General features: G+C 35.3%; 1 protein-coding gene across 1 annotated transcript in view; it reads right to left on the bottom strand.

The window, feature by feature from the left end:
* Window positions 1-17750, bottom strand: part of MIA2 (MIA SH3 domain ER export factor 2) — an 85681-nt gene that overhangs the window by 35693 nt on the left and 32238 nt on the right. Inside the window, 6 exon segments of the mRNA XM_047737127.1 lie at window positions 1716-1838; window positions 6860-6964; window positions 7602-7673; window positions 8467-8577; window positions 10490-10516; window positions 12150-12221. Coding sequence (XP_047593083.1) covers window positions 1716-1838; window positions 6860-6964; window positions 7602-7673; window positions 8467-8577; window positions 10490-10516; window positions 12150-12221 — 510 coding nt within the window.

Here is a 17750-nt window from a genome sequence, read left to right as displayed (position 1 = left end):
ATCTATATAGATAACAGTACATGAGCCATTATTCACCAGCTGATAGTAAGATATGTAAATACCCTCAAAAACTTTAACATTTATTGACTATTAAACTCTACAAGTTATCATATGATCTCACTAATATGAGGAATTTGAGAACAAGACAGAGGATTATATGGGAAGGGAAGGAAAAATAAAATAAGACCAAACCAGAGAGGGACACAAACCATAAAAAACTCAATCTCAGGAAACAAACTAAGGGTTGCTGGAGTGGAGAAGGGGCTGGGAGGGATAGGGTGTCTGGGTGATGGACACTAGGGAGGGTATGTGCTATGGTGAGTGCTGTAAATTGTGTAAGACTGATGAATCACAGACCTGTACCCCTGAAATAAATAATACATTATATGTTAATTTAAAAAAAAAACCTTACAAGTTAAATACCAAAGCTGTTTATTCCTAATGGTCTATTTTTGCTAAATACATCACATCACTATAAGGTAACAAAACATTTTCTTATAGGACATTCTTCACATGCCACAAATTAGAATGGCCATTAAATGAATAAATTTTGTGTGAGGTCAACCAACTCTGCAAATGAGACACATGATACATAAAAAGATCACAGATTTTACATATCTGATTTTTTCAAGTTAATGACTACCTAAAGAGTTCAACTGAAATAAAGAAAAATATATATATAACAGAATCTGAATTGCTACATTACAGGCTTTCCAACAGTCCTTTTTGAATTTTCTCAAATAAAGATTTTCTAGCATCATACATAATAAAATGACTATACCATGTATTTCTGTGGAAGGACCCACCTAAAAACCCATTCTGGTTTATAATTTCCACCCTCCAATCTCTTCCCCCTTGAGTGTTCCAGGCACAAATAACATGGCTTACAGCTTTGACTGAATTTGAGATTAGCATCTCATTCTTGTTTTGTTTAGGAAGAATCCAAGTTCTTCAGTAGGGTAAGTTTAGGGAAAAAAATAAAACAATATACCAAATTATGCATACAACTCCTAAAGCTAGAATCTTCAAAACATTCTTAGTAACAACGTAAAGAGCATAAATATATAGGTTTCATGATGGTAACCTCCACTTTAATGCATAGATTACAGAATTTTAGCTTTACATTTTATTACTGAATACTCACACCTGAGTATCTATTTGCAGCTTGAAAGCACAAGATTTAAAAGAGCAGGCAAGAAAAAGAGCTACAATGAGGCAAACAAGGAGTAGGAAAAGGTGAACAAATACTACATAATATCAATTATTATATTCCTACCAGAGTCAAGTTTCAATTAGACTTATTTTTTGAAAACTATTCATTCTCCGTGAAAGTACATACACCAGCTAATCTAGGTATTACAGATATCTAAGCCAGTACATATAATTTCATCTAATTTCTAAAATTCTTTCCAACTTCTTCTTAATAGAATTAGATATTATTAATATCTAATATATGATATATATTATAAAAGATATAATACATATTATTACAAAATATATAATATATGTTACAAATCTGTAAGTCTTCAAGGAGGATTTGGGAGCAAGAATGACAATACTGGTACAAATTAAAATGAATGCCAAAGAAGTACATGTACTCAATTTTGACCAAATAATTATAAAAGTGAAAGCTGCTAAGACAAAATTTTCAAATTTCAAAATTAGTACAAAATTCTAGCTGACTCACAGTCACTAAAACCAGCAGGGCCACTTACCTTAATCTGATTTTCTTTATCACACAGAACTTGTTCGGCATCTACATTGAAGTCTTCAAATGCTATTTTCTGTTTATTAAGTTCATTCACTTGTTCTTTCAATTCTTCAGCTTCTTGTAAAAGCTAAAAGTTCAACCCCCCCCCCAAAAAACAGCTCATTATTTTTCATACTTATGTGTAGAGGAATTTCTTTATATATTTAGATGTATCATTAATAGGTATTATACAACACAATATGTTGCTGAGAAGGGAAGTGGGGAAGAATGAAAGAAGGAAAGAAGGGAATAAAGGGCAGTCTCCTGATTTCAAAGAATTTTCAAGAAAGACAATGTAAAATAAGAAACATTTAAACTTAAACACTGTTCAACTGATTTATATTATAAATTTATAGCAAATGGGGCGCCTGGATGGCTCAGTGGGTTAGGCCTCTGCCTTCGGCTCAGGTCATGATCCCAGGGGCCTGGGATCGAGTCCCGCATCGGGCTCTCTGCTCAGCAGGGAGCCTGCTTCTCCTCATCTCTCTCTGTCTGTCTCTCTGCCTACTTGTGACCTCTCTCTCTGTCAAATAAATAAATAAAATCTTTAAAAAAAATTTATAGCAAATCAAATGTTTTTTGGAACATACATATATGTTAGATTTGGTCATTTCTTACCATCCCTTAAGTCCTATATTTTTTTTAAAAAATCATGTGCTGTTTTATAGTTAAGATAACTAAACTTCCAGAGATACCATTAATGTGGAAGAGATTAAATTCTGCAAAATCAATCTTTTTTACATATATACTTTTACAGGAAATATTTTTTGAACATGACACAAAAGGTAAGTATAGTTATAAAATACAGATTTGACTATATAACACTTAGAAGCTTCACAAATCAAAAAGTAGCACAAAATCTAAAAACAAACAAGTAACTAGAAAGGAATTTTTATAACATATGCAATAATGATTAATAACCTTCACATGCAAAACGATCTTAGAAGTCAAAAAAATAGGAAAAAAATGAATGAGCAAGCAATTCACAAAAGAAATGGCCCATATAAATATGAAAGTCCAAATTTATTAAATCTTTAAAACTTAATTCTATCAAACAGTAATTATTGGATTTCTCTGTAAAACCAAGGCTTCATTAGCATATTTCTTAGCACAAGAAAACAACTTTTTCTACACATGTGTAACAGAATTAAGAGGACACGAACAGACTAAAAACAAAGGAGGATTGAAGACAAAATTTTGAATTTTTGATTAGGTGGACTCCAGTGAGTTACTAAAGAAACTGCATACCCAGGGGCGCCTGGATGGCTCAGTTCGTTAGGTACCTGCCTTCAGCTCAGGTCATGATCCCAGAGTCCTGAGATGGAGCCCCACGTAGGTCTCCCTGCTCAACAGGGAGTCTACTTCTCCCTCACCATCTAATGCTCCCCCTGCTCACTCTCTCTAGCTCACTCTCTCTAGCTAACTCCCTCTCTCAAATAAATAAATAAATAATCTTTAAAAATATATATAAGAAAAAAGAAAGAAACTGCATACCCAGCATGCAATCTTAAGAAGTTAGAGAAGGAGTGTTATTAGAACATGACATCAGTGAATACAGAACAGTTTATTTCAAAACGTTTGTGATTAAAAAGGAATTACATGAAAGCAAGTGGAAAGAGTAAGACAATCTAGGGTTGCCTGGGTGGCACAGTTGATTGAGCATCTGACTATTGATTTCTGCTTAGGTCATGAACTCCGTGTTGTGACCAAACCTCGTGTCAGGCTCCACACTCAACGTGAAGTCTGCTTAAATTTCTCTCTTCCTCTCCCTCTGCCCCTCCCAACCCCTCTCTCTCTAATAGATAAATAAATCTTTCAACAAAAAAGAAAAAAAGAAGACAACCTAGATGAAATTTTTTCAAGCTAGAAAAGGCCAGTTTTTATTACAACAGAGCAATTTTATACAAGGTTTACCACCTCCTTCTCCTGTAATCTACTAAATTGAAAGTAAACCTACTAAAAGACTTAGGAAAAGGAAAAAAAGCAGCAGCATAAACCCACAAGGAAAAAGAAAATAGGCAATGAGAAAAAAGTAATTCTAGAAGTGGAAAGTAGAGGGGCATCTGGATGGCCCAGCTACTTGAGTGACTCTTGATTTCGGCTCCAGTCCTGATCTCAGGGTCTTGGGACTGAGTCCTACATCATGCTCCCCACTGGGCATGGAGCCTGCTTAAGATTTCTCCCTCTTCCCTCTACCCCTCCCTCCAGCTCACTCTCTCTGGAAAAAAAAAAAAAAAAAAAAAAATGTAGAAAGAGAATGAAGTATAGTAAAAGATTAAGCAGACCAGGGGTGCTTGGGTGGCTCAGTGGGTTAAGCCTCTCCCTTTGGCTCAGGTCATGATCTCAGGGTCCTGGGATCAAGCCCACATCGGGCTCTCTGCTCAGCAGGGAGCCTGCTTCCCCCTCTCACTCTGCCTACTTGTGATCTCTCTCTCTGTCAAATAAATAAATAAAATACTAAAAAAAAAAAAAAGATTTAGCAGACGAGCAAAGCTGAAATTTACTCAGAAGATGGGAAAGTCCAAATGCAGGTTGATTTAATACAACACAAAATGCTCTTAATTTGGGGGCACTAATACTAGAGGTATAAGTGGGACTAAAAGAGAAGAACTGCCTGAAAGTATGTACAAAAAAAGTTAGAAAGTCCCTCGTGTTCTCCCTGCACATATATAAATATACACACATACACACACATTCTTATTCTCCATTCATCCCTCCCTCCCACTCTCATCTTTCACATGCATGCACACATCCCCACACACATACTTACACATACATACACATCTGGCAAAAGCTTAGAAAGTTATTCTCTAGAGAGGTAGAATATGAAACTCTCAGACACATGCCCCAGGTGAAAGTGTGAGTAAAATATTGAAAACATACAAGTATTAAGTGAAAGATGACTCACTAAATAATGACAAACCAACAACCCTTACCTCTCTAAGCTGCTCATCTCACTGTTGGCAAATGGGCTTCTACCTCTCAAATAGGAATGAGGAGGTATCATCCCTATGGAAAATGGTCTTCAAATGCTAACAATTGGGGATCTTCCAATGAAACATCCTAGGCACATTACCCTACAGAAGAGACTCCCAATAACACACACAGAGCTTCCAATTAGACATGGAGAGTTTCACTATCAAATGAGCAGACTGCCATGAATCACCTAATACTTGACTTTAAAAAGAAACTCTTAGATAAAAGATACAACCAAAACAGAAACTAAAGGAAACAAGACAACTCAGGGAACTGAAAAACACTTCAAAAAGAAAAAATAAAATAAAATATCACCAAGATAAGAACATGGCTTGCATAAATTAAGAAGAGGCATAAGCAAAACAAAAAGAACCCTTAAAATTGAAAAATATACAAGAATAAGTCAATAAAACTTCCATATAAACAAAGAAATCAAAGAGGACATCTTCAAATAATTATTGTATAATCATATAAAAATCCCCCCAAAAGCAAGAAGTAACTTCCCAGAACTCAATCAAGAGCAAGAGTTTCTAAACTAAGAGTATCCAACAAATGTATGAAAAAACACCAACACTCATAATGACATTTTGGAGAAACAGAAACAATGAAAGATATTAAAAGCTTCCAGGGAGGAAAAGAGCAGATCACAAAGAAAGATCCAGTAATCCAAATAGTATGTGACTTCTCAAAAGCAGTACTGGAAAATGAACACAATAGATCAATAATGTCAAAATTTCAAGAAAAAAAAATATTTCAACTCAGAAGATATCCAACCAAAATGAAGATGTTCTCAAGAAGATGTAAATTTTTGGGATGCGCGGGTGGCTCAGTGGGTTAAAGTCTCTGCCTTCAGCTCACGTCATGATCCCAGGGTCCTGGGATTGAGCCCTGCATCCGGGTCTCTGCTCAGCAGGGAGCCTGCTTCTCCCTCTCTCTCTGCCTGTCTCTCTGCCTATTTGTAATCTGTGTCTGTCAAATGAATAAATAAAATCTTTAAAAAAAGAAGATGTAAATTCTTTTTTTTTTTTTAAAGATTTTATTTATTTATTTGACAGAGAGAGATCACAAGTAGGCAGAGAGACAGGCAGAGAGAGAGGAGGAAGCAGGCTCCCTGCTGAGCAGAGAGCCCGATGCGGGGCTCGATCCCAGGACCCCGAGATCATGACCTGAGCCGAAGGCAGCGGCTTAACCCACTGAGCCACCCAGGTGCCCCAAGAAGATGTAAATTCTTAAAAAGTTAGCATCTACATCTCTTTCTCAAGAAGCTTACCGAGAGAATTAACCACAAAAGAGCACATCTTAGAAAGAGAAAATAAAAGATACAACACAGAAGAAAGACAGTGGGAGAGAAGTGAAATCTCGGGACAGCAGAAGCATTAACAGACCTAGAAAACAAATTCCTATCAAACCAGGAGGATGGAAGACCCCGGGAAGGATTGCTTCAAGAAAAAAATATAAAATCAGTATATTAACAAAGCATTTGAATGCATAAATAAGATATTCAGCATCTCCAGAAGACAGATATACAGACAAGTATATAGGAAACAAAACAGTTACCCTAGAGCAAAGAAAATGTTGGGTAAAACAGAACATTTAGAGCACATTATGTGGCTCAGTTGTAACATTTTTTTAAAAAACTGCAAATAATGTAATCAATGAAAAATTTTCTCATGGAAAAATTCTCCTGTATTGGAAGAATAGTGAGACAGGAAATATATTTGGGTGTGTGAGAGTATCTATCTATCTATCTATCTATAAAGAAGGAAAAGGTTAAAGCTAAATCCTCATTTGATCTACCACCAGAACTGCTTCTATCTTTAGGCCCCAGACCCATAGCTTCAATAATTCTCTTCCTTCCTTCAGTCTGGCTTTAAGGAGTTGGTACTAAATGCTATTTGCTGTGATTATTAAAATTTGCCCTGGATTACTTTAACTACTGGAGGAACAAGGTGCCAGGAGTATACAATTTGCACACTATATAAAAGAGACACCAAAGGATATACGGGAGATAGTCCTGCTCTCCTGCTTCCCAGGAAAAGGCTAATCTTGCCCCTAGCATGGGTCAGTCATGAGTATGCCCAGAACATTTATAATTATATATTCACCGTTTACAAGTCCCTATAGAGTACAAACCTGTTTCTGGCTTTCCTGAAGTTGGGAATTTTCACTCAAAGCATCTTTTAGAGCTATCTTAAGTCGTTCTTCATTCATTTGAAATACTCTGAAGGTTGTTTTGGCCTAAGTAAAACACAATACATTAAGCTTATAAGAATTTACGTATTTATTTTTTATTTATTTTAATTTATTAATTAAATTGTAAATTTATTTAAATTTAAATTTAAATTTAATTTATTAACTTATTTAATACAATAGTTCTTTTTTACACATACTCCCTAAAACATGGAATTAAAGTAAAAAACACACCAATATTAATAGGAAAAGCAGTGTGGGGTAGCAAAAAAAAGTCCAGTCTAGAATCAGGGTCCAGACGTGGCTCTGCCATGAACTTGTCATGTGGCCTTGGATAAAGGATTTAACCACTTATAATCTTTTATGTACTGTGTAGCAAATTTTGTTAACTTTTTATTATCTGCCTCTCTTTCTAGAATTTAAACTATATGAGAGCTTTCCTGTATATTTTGTCTACTAAAATTAAGTGCCAAGCGCCTTCCAACAATGACCAGTACATAGCAAGAATTCAATAAGTATCTGTCCAATAAAAAAATGAACCTTCCTGAAGTATCTTCTACAAGGGAACTATATCTAAGACCCCAATATCTCAAATTCTAGTATTACATCTTCTTCTTTAAACATAAAACAATAAAATTAAAATGATTTTCAAAAGCAACAGACCTTCTAGGCTAATTCAACTTACTTCAGTCACTTGTGATTTAAGAGAATTTGATTCATCTTCTAGGGACTGTATCCTTTTTGAAATATCCACCATCTGGAAAGACAACATCGATCAATAAATGACTATTTATTCACTAAAATCTCTCTAGCTTCTAAGACACCACATACCTTAGCTACATTGTTAACCTAAATACATCTACTCAAAAAAAAAAAAAAAAAAAAATGAGGACTCTAAGAAAACTTGTCAGCCATATGCTTAGAGATTTTATATGAAAGTTAGACAGCAATAGTATTTCATCTTTAATATTTCATGATGTTTAAGCTATATAAGCTCAAGATTAAGTTCACTGACATATCTTACTAAATAATCACACACATCTAGATATTCCTTATAACAGATTTTAAAATAAAGGACAAAGCAAAGTTAAAATGTTCTCAAAATACCTTTTGAGTATAATAAAAAAAATCTACCATGTATGTGATTATTCAACTTTATTTATGTGAGCTACTTCACAGTGCATATAGAAAATCTCTCTAAAATGTGCAAGATACTTAACATGGTAATGGTAACCCCTAACATATACAAAAAAAAAAAAAAAAAAAAAGCTAGTGGATCTTGAAAATTTTACTTTCTACTTAACAGCCTTCTGTATTTTTTGGATTTTTTTAGAATGCATACAATACCTTAACTGATACCATTTTTTTTTTTAAGTAGGCTCCAGGCCCAGCACAGAGTCCAACATAAGGCTTGAACACATGACTCTGAGATCTCTACCAGAGCTGAGATCTGAGATCAAGAGTCAGACACCAGGCACCCCAATACGTATTAATTTCTTAAAATTCAGTAACCTTCCTTTTCCTACATTCTCATTTAACAAAAACCTTACCAATTCATCTTGTTCAGAATGTTTAGATTTCTCTTTTTCTAACTGGTTTTCCAGAAAAAGTATTTCATCCTCAAGTTCAGATTTAGTCTTGTTCAGAGTTTCATAGACCGTCTAAAAAAGGAAGCCAACTTTGTAAGACAAGAATAGGACTTCTGGGTTATGATAAATCAGACAAGTATAATCAAACACATGTGTTATAAATCAAATAAATTTAGTTTACATATTTGTACATTTTTATACCATTTAAATAACAGCAATGCTAGCAGGGGTCAGCAAACTTTTTTCTACAAAGAGCCAGAGAGTAAATATTTTAGGCTTTTAGGCCATGTAGTCTCTGTCCCAATATGCCCATGTAGTAAGAATGCAAAGACATGTAAATGAAGGAGTTTGGCTGTGTTCCAATAAAATTTTATTTACAAAAACAGGTGGACAAACCAAACAATTTGGTTAAAAATGGGCAGAAGACCTGAACAGACATTTCTCCAAGGACATACAGATGGCCAAGAGACACATGAAAAAATCCTCAGCATCATTCATCAAGGAAATGCAATTCAAAACCACAATAAGGTGTCATCTCACACCTGTCAAAATAGCTAAAATCAAAAAGACAAGAGATAACAAGTGTTGGCAAGGATGTGGAGAAAAAGGAACTGTTGTTCATTGTTGCTGGGAATATAAACTGGTACAGCCACTGTGGAAAGCAGTAGAAATAATATATGATTCAATCATTCCACTACTTTTTATTAAAAAAAAAACAAACACCAATCCAAAAAGATATATATATATATATATATGTTTATTGAAGCATTATTTACAATAACAAAAATAGGGAAGAAACATAACTGTTCAACAATGGATGAATGGATAAAGAAGAGGTGGTATATATACACAATGGAATATTACATAGCCATAAAAAATGATGAGTTTTTTTTGCCACTTGTGACAGTGTGGATGGACCTAGATGGTATTTGCTAAGTGAAATAAGTCAGACTGAGAAAGATAAATGTCAAATGATTGCACTCATATGTGTAAACTAAAAAAAAAAACAAAAACAAAAAACAAATAAACAAAAAGCAGAATCAGACTTATAAATTTAGAGAATAAACTGATGGTTGCCACAGGAAAGACGGTGAGGGGCATGGGCAAAATGAGGGGTGAATGGGAGATCAGGCTTCCAATTAATGGAATGAATTAAGTCATGGGAATAAGAGGTACAGCATAGAAAATACAGTCAATGAGACTGTAATAGCATTGTATGTTGACAGATGGTAGCTATACTTGTGGTGAGCATAGCATAAAGTATAGAGATGTTCAATCACTATGCTGTATACATGAAACTAATCTAGTTTGTATCAACTATAGTAAAAAACAAAACAAAAAAACAGGCGGAGAGTCCAGAATATAGTTTGCCGGGGCACCTGGGTGGCTCAGTGGGTTAAGCCTCTGCCTTCGGCTCAGGTCATGATCTCAAGGTCTTGGGATAGAGCCCTGCATCAGGGTCTCTGCTCAGCGGGGAGCCTGCTTCCCACCCCCTCTGTCTCTCTGCCTACTTGTGATCTCTGTCAAATAAATAAATAAAGTCTTTAAAAAAAAAAAGAATATAGTTTGCCAACCTCTACTCTAGAGCATTATAAAGGGAAAAAATGAGAAATAAGTCTGATTCAGTAAGATTAAAGACATAATAAAAAATAAACTCAAAAAATAATCAAGACTACTTCATAATAATGTTCTGCATTGAATTATTTTCTGGGACCTTTTTAATTTTAAAGATTTTATTCATTCATTGGACAGAGAGAACAGTGAGAGCAGGAACACAAGCAGAGGGAGTGGGAAAGGGAGAAGCAGGCTTCCTGCTGAGCAGGGAGTCCAACACAGGGCTTGATCCGAGGAACCTGGGATCATGACCTGACCCAAAGGCAGCTGCTTAACAACTGAGCCACCCAGGCATCCCTGGACCTTTTTCATTTTAAATGATTAGTTACTGAATCATTCCAATTGGATTTAAATACTGTAATAAACATACCTCTGATATTTGTGATTCTTCAACAAACTTGTTAAAAAAAAAAAAAACCAAAAGATTCAAAGAATTTAACAGAGACCAAAATAAAAAAGAACAAGTACATATTATATTACAGTGGTTAAAAAACTTGTTTATATGTATTTTCCAACTTTGGTTATTTGATTATTTGAATTCCCTGACTTGAATCAAAATTACAGTACTGTTTAGATTTTATCTACTGATTCAACCATCAAATTTTTAAATTATATCATATATAGTTTATATCTACCAAGCTTAAAAATAAAAATCACAAGTTTTTTAAAATTATAAAAATAGGAGAAAAAGTTCTAAAATGTTCATTTAAATTTTCCTGCTAGATAATGTAAATTCAATGCCTTAAGAATAAATTGGTGTTAAAAAAAAAAAAAAAAGAATAAATTGGTGTGCTTTATTTTATCCACAATACTACCAAACTTGAATAAATGCCTTTTCTGTCCAGTTTTTGCTTTCCTGTTACTAGGCTAAATGCTTTCTGTGATTCTTTTTTTTTAATCAAACTAAGAAGTTACTGCTGGAAGAGGAGATAAAACAGAAGATCAGTAAATAAAACAATTTCAACAAGTTCTTGAGGATATTATAGGTAACAAATGAAGAAAGAAAAGATTAAGAAATTTACTCCATTTGGAATTCAATTTATAACTTCTTTTGGGCTCTACGAGGAAATTTTGAGACATAATCTATAGCTTTTTTTAAAATTTCTATTTTAATTCCATTTAGTTAATATCCAGTGTTATAATAATAGACTTTCTGATGGTTACAGACATCAGTGATTGATAACAGCCGAGCTGGACTGTCTGAACACATATACCAAAAGTACAAATCCATTGTTTTCTACTTTAGTATTAGTATGCTTCTGACAATACTTCCATCTCTAAATAATAACAAATAGCATTTACTCTAATCTATTGTAGCTTAGCTAAATGACAAATTTTTATTATTTCCCTTCTTATTACTAGCCAAATCATACCTGGCTCAAGAGAGCTGACTATAAGTTATCTCTTCCAAACCCTACATTCAGTGACATCATGTTGGTACCTTGAAATTGGAAGTATTTACAAAACAGAACCAAGCAAATGCTACAAACAAGGACTCCTGCTTTTCAGAGAGCCAGCTATTAAACCTTTACCAGCACATCACTGCTTACAACATAAATCTTTGGTCTAATTCTAGTCTAAGCTCCTAATACAAGGGGGATGAAGTAAAGGCACGTATTGCCACAATTTACATAATTTATTCCTGCCAACTATTCCTAAATTTATGAAAATGAATCTTTCTATTTTTTTCCTTTCTAGAGCAAAAAGCATCAAAAAAAGGGATGGTTACTTAATACATTTCATTCCCAAGAATGAAAAATAAAGAGCTTCTATAAGGCCCTAGGTTCCAGCAAACTGAATATGCCTCGCTCAAAACAAGTTAGCAAGCAAAGTTCAAATTTTTAAAAATATTTTATGTTACCTAATGTTCCATTTCCTATAATTAACTTTTTCTTTAAGTTTTTAACATCTAGAAATGCTCTTTCACATTTCTTTTAAAATAATTTTGAGGAGATACATTTTCCTTAAAGTTTATGATATCTAGTAAAAATCTTAACCCCAGCTTTTATAATTATAGGTACTGTTTTTACCTCCAAACTTTGTGCTTCTGTTGACTCCTTCTCAAAACTGGCATCCTTTAAAGACGATTCTAAGCCTTCACACTGAAAGAAAGCAACACTGTAAGGAAAAACTCTACAAATTTTATTCTAAATTTATCTGGAGAGGTGTCTAAGATGCAGACAAAATCCACTTCCACATGTATGCTTAATTTACTTTGATTTACTTAGCTTTAAGTTCTTCAGATATGAACACTATAATAGAGCCAGGGCAGCTAACATACCACAATACCCTAACCTGAGTAACAAATGACAGAACTTCACCTTTAAGACTAAAAGAACTGTCCCAAATCTACCTATTCATTAAAGAGAAATTAATACAAACTGATCACCAGAACTTTTCACTTGTAATTCAAATCATAGAACAAATATAACAAGCAGGCAATATAAAATCTTTAAACATGCAAAACAAAGAAAATGAAACATACAATGCTATAAGATTTGGCAAAATACACTTATTTCAATGCTTTTTTTTTTTTTAAGTGATTAAATGGAAAACTAGGCTATTTGGAAAAAGCTTCTCGCCAGATCAAGAAGAGATGGACGGGGCGCCTGGGTGGCTCAGCTGGTTAGGTGTCTGCCTTCAACTTAGGACACAATCCCAGGGTCCTAGGTTTGAATCCCACATCAGGCTCCCAGCTCAGTGGGAAGCCTGTTTCTCCCCCCTCTCAGACTCCCCTTGCTTGTATTCCCTCTCTTGCTGTCTCTCTGGGTCAAATAAATAAATAAAATCTAAAAAAAAAGAAGAAGAAGAAGAAGAGATGGATAAAAACACACAGAAAAATAGGATATGTCAGAAGACTTCAGACAGCTATCCACAGAATGAGATAGAAGAGGGAATTCTTAGAGAAGCAAGCCTAGCATTTGACATTTCCTTCTCCCTGCCCAAAAGCAGAGGATGATAGGCCAAGAAACTGAGCAGAAACTAATACCAACCCACACAGCCTACCTTATAAGAAAGTCTAAACCAGAAACAGATCGATCCTTTGAAGTAAGGCCAAAGTTCCAAACATTTTAATCTGTACTCAAAGTAATCTATGATTTCTGATGTCTCAACCTAGCTGCCTATGAGAAGCAACAGTAAACCCTCAAGGAGAAAGATAACATCACTCACAGCTTCAAATTTTTCTCTTATATAACCTGGCACTGATGAACACAAAATCTGACTAAGAACCAAGAAAAAAATGAGCAGGAGAAACAGATTCTTGAAGAATACAAATAACAGGAATTTTCAGTCAGGGGCATCTGGGTGGCACAGTTGGTTAAGCTCCCCAGCTCTTAAATACAGCTCAGGTTGGGGCGCCTGGGTGGCTCAGTGGGTTAAGCCGCTGCCTTCGGCTCAGGTCATGATCCCAGGTCCTGGATTCGAGCCCCACATCGGGCTTTCTGCTCAGCAGGGAGCCTGCTTCCTCCTCTCTCTCTGCCTGCCTCTCTGCTTACTTGTGATTTCTCTCTGTCAAATAAATAAATAAAATCTTTAAAAAAAAAAAATACGGCTCAGGTCATGATCTCAGAGTTGTAAGACTGAGCTCTGCCTTGGGTTCTACATTTAGCACAAAGTCTGCTTAAGATTCTCTCTCCCTCTGCCCCTCCCCACTATTCTCACTCTCTCTCCCTCTCAAATAAATAAATTAAAAAAAAAAAAAGAATTTTCAATAAGACATTAAAATAAGGGTTAATATGGGACGCCTGGGTGACTCAGTCAGTTATGTGGCTGCCTTCAGCTCAGGTCATGATGCCAGGGTCCTGGGATTGAGTCCCACCTCCGGCTCCTTGCTCAACATGGAACCTGCTTCTCTCTCTCCCCCTGCTGCTCCCCCTGCTTGTGCTCTCTCTCGCTCTCTGACAAATAAATAAAATCTTAAAAAAGGAAAAAAAAATTGCCAACTTAGCGTTCAAAAAACAGCATTACACAAAATGTACATTATATATTATCAGACAAACAAAAACTGAGAGAATTTATCAATAGTATACTCCACAAAAGGAAAGATTAGGATGGGGCACCTGGGTGGCTCAGTTGGTTAAAGCCTCTGCCTTAGCTCAAGCCATGACTGGGATCCAGCCCCACGTAGGGCTCCCTGCTCAGCAGGGCAATCTGCTTCTCCCACTTTCTCTCTCTCTGCCCCTGTTCTCTCTCTTACTCTCACTCACTCTCTCTCTCTCCTTTTTTTTAAAAGGAAACACTAGTGTATTCTTCAGAAGTAAGGAAAATCATCCTAGAAGGAAGCTGAAAACGAAGGAAAGAATAAATAGCAATAAAAATAATAAACATATGGGTAAATCCAAACAAATGGTCATGATTTCAAATAGTAATAAAATGACTTGGAGGTTTAAACAAATATAAAATTAAAATATAGTGCAATAGCACTTGCACAAAAAGGGACAGTGGAATTACAGTATTCTAAGATCTTTACATCATCCAGTAAGTAGTAACAGCATTCACTTATATTAGATTTTAGTAAGTTAAGGGTAGATGTTGTAATTTCTAAGATAATCATTAAAAGAATATAAGATAATCCATAAGTAACAAACCCACTGATATAGAAAATATTGAAGTAATAAAAAATAAACTATTTTAATTAAAAAATGAGAGGAGAGAAAAAAGAACATGGAATAGGTATCAAATAGAAATAGTTAAGATGATAGATTTAAGCCCTAATAAATTAGAAGTTACATGGAATGCAAATAAAGTAATAGTCCATTAAATACAAAGATTTTTTAGACTAATTTAAAAAAGCAAAATCCAACTGTACACTATTTCTAAAAGAGAAAACAGAAATATAAGTACATAAAAAGGTTAAAAGTAGACTAATGGGAAAAGATCTACCATGCAAATACTTACCAAATAGCTACACTAATATCAGACAAAATCAAAAATTCCTAAAGATAAAACAGGGGTATTTCATAATGATAAAAGTCTCAATCTAACCAGGAAGATAAAACAATTCCAAATCTGTATCCACCTAACATACCCTCAATATACACAAAATTGACAAAATTAAGAGAAAAATGCATAATCATAATGGGAAACATACTTCGCTCATTAACCAATAGATAATATGAATTTAAAAAGTAACAAAAACTTAATTTTTATATTTATATACCAATAACTAGGGTAAATAAAAGTGGTATTACATCACAAGGGTAATGAATGTATGTATTTCTGTCATACATGAAACACTTACCAAAATCAATCTTATACCAAGTCATAAATTAGGTCTCAACAAAGAACAAAGGACTGAAATCATAGACCATATACTCTGAATTAAATAGAATTAGGTAAAATTAAGCTAAAAATTAATTAAAAAGAAATTTTAAGAAATCTCTATTAGGAAATTAATAAGTACCCTACAAAATAACTAGTGTTTCCAAGAAGACAGCACAACAAAAATTTTAAAATATTCAATACTGAATGATCAAGAAAGCATGACATACCCAAACTGATGAGATGCTTTAATGAAAGCCAAAGTAAATTATAGCTTTAATGCAGAAAGTGTAAAGGAAGTATAAAGTAAAACTCAATGATTTAAATACACATCCCAAAAAGTGAACAAAAAAGAAGAGTAAAATAAAGCAAAGTGGAAAAAAAGAATAAAGAAATGAAATATAAAACAAAGTAAAAAGAATCAACAAAACCAAAAGATTGTTCTTGAAAGGCTTTAAAAAGGGGCAACTGGGGCACCTGGGTGGCTCAGTGGGTTAAGCCTCTGCCTTCGGCTCAGGTCATGATCTCAGGGTCCTGGGATCGAGCCCCGAATCGGGCTCTCTGCTCAGCAGTGAGCCTGCTTCCTCCTCTCTCTGCCTGCCTCTCTGCCTACTTGTGATCTCTCTCTCTCTCTCTCTCTCTCTCTCTGTCAAATAAATAATTAAAAAAAAAAGGGGGGGGCAACTACGTGGCTCATTCAGTTAAGCATCTGCCTTCAGCTCAGGTCATGATTCCTGGGTCCTGGGATAGAGCCTCATGTAGGTTTCCCTGCTCAGCAGGGAATCTGCTTCTCCCCTCTCTCTGTCCCTCCCCGGCTTGTGCACACGTGCACACTCTCTTTCTCTCTCTCAAATAAATAAATAAAATCTCTAGGGCACCTGTGTGGCTCAGACAGTTAAGCCTCTGCCTTGGGCTCAGGTCATAATACCAGAATCCTGGGATAGAGTCCCACATCAGGATCCCTGCTCAGCGGTGAGTCTGCTTCTCTGCCCCTCCCCTGACTGGTGCTTTCTCTCTTTCTTGCTCATTCTTTCCCTCTCTCTCAAATAAATGAATAAAATATTTAAATAAATAAATAAATAAAACATTTAAATAAATAAATAAAGGCACTAAAACATTGATAAAACACTGCCAAGGCTGATAAAGGATAAAAAAGAGAAGTACAACCAACCAATTATCAGGAATAAAAAGGTAGATACCTTACTAAAGGTCCCATAAATGTTTAGAAAATAATAGGAGAATAAACACTACTCCAACAATGATCAAATAAAAGATAAAATTTTAAAAACTCATTTGTAATAGCATCAAAAAGAGTAAAATATGTAGGAATAAATTTAACCAAAAAAATGGTAGGCCTTGTACTCTTTTTTGTTTTAGGATTTTATTTTATTTATTTATTTTTTAAAGATTTTATTTATTTATTTGACAGACAGAGATCACAAGTAGGCAGAGAGGCAGGCAGAGAGAGAGTGGGAAGCAGGCTCCCTGCTGAGCAGAGAGCCTGATGTGGGGCTCGATCCCAGGACCCTGAGCGGAAGGCAGAGGCTTAACCCACTGAGCCACCCAGGTGCCCCTAGGATTTTATTTTTAAGTAATCTCTACATTAAGTGTGGGGTTCGAACTTAAACGCTGACATCACAAGTAGCATGTTCTACCAACTGACCAAGCCAAATGCCCCAAACCTTATACTCTAAAAACTACAAAACATTACTGAAATAGAGAAGACCCAACTAAATGGAAAGACATCTCCTATTCATAGATCAGAGACTTAATATTGTTCAGACAGTAATACACCCCAAAATGATCTACAGATTCAACATAAACCCTATCAAAATTGCAGCTAATCTGGGGCGCCTGCCTGGCTTAGTCAGTGGAGCATGTGACTCTTGATCTCAGGGTCATGGGTGCAAGCCCCATGTTGGATGCAGAGATTACTTAAAAGTAAACATTTTTAAAAATTAAGATTTATTTAGGGGCGCCTGGGTGGCTCAGTGGGTTAAGCCGCTGCCTTCGGCTCAGGTCATGATCTCGGGGTCCTGGGATCGAGCCCCGCATCGGGCTCTCTGCTTGGCAGGGAGCCTGCTCCCTCCTCTCTCTCTGCCTGCCTCTCTGCCTGCTTGTGATCTCTCTCTCTGTCAAATAAATAAATAAAATCTTAAAAAAAAAAAAAAAAAAGATTTATTTATTTTGGTGGGGGAGGGAGAGCAGAGGGAGAAAGAGTCCCAAGCCAACTCTGAGCTCAGTGTGGAGCCCGATGCAGGGCTCGATCCTACAAACCTCAGATCATGACCTAAGCTGAAATCAAGAGTCAGACACTCAACGAACTGTATCACCTAGGCATCCCAAAAATAAAATCTTAAAAAAAAAAA

Source organism: Lutra lutra, chromosome 7, assembly GCF_902655055.1.
Source record: "Lutra lutra chromosome 7, mLutLut1.2, whole genome shotgun sequence".
Classification (NCBI taxonomy): Eukaryota; Metazoa; Chordata; class Mammalia; order Carnivora; family Mustelidae; genus Lutra; species Lutra lutra.
Note: the sequence above shows the minus strand (reverse complement) of the source record. Positions and strands in the feature narration are given on the sequence as shown.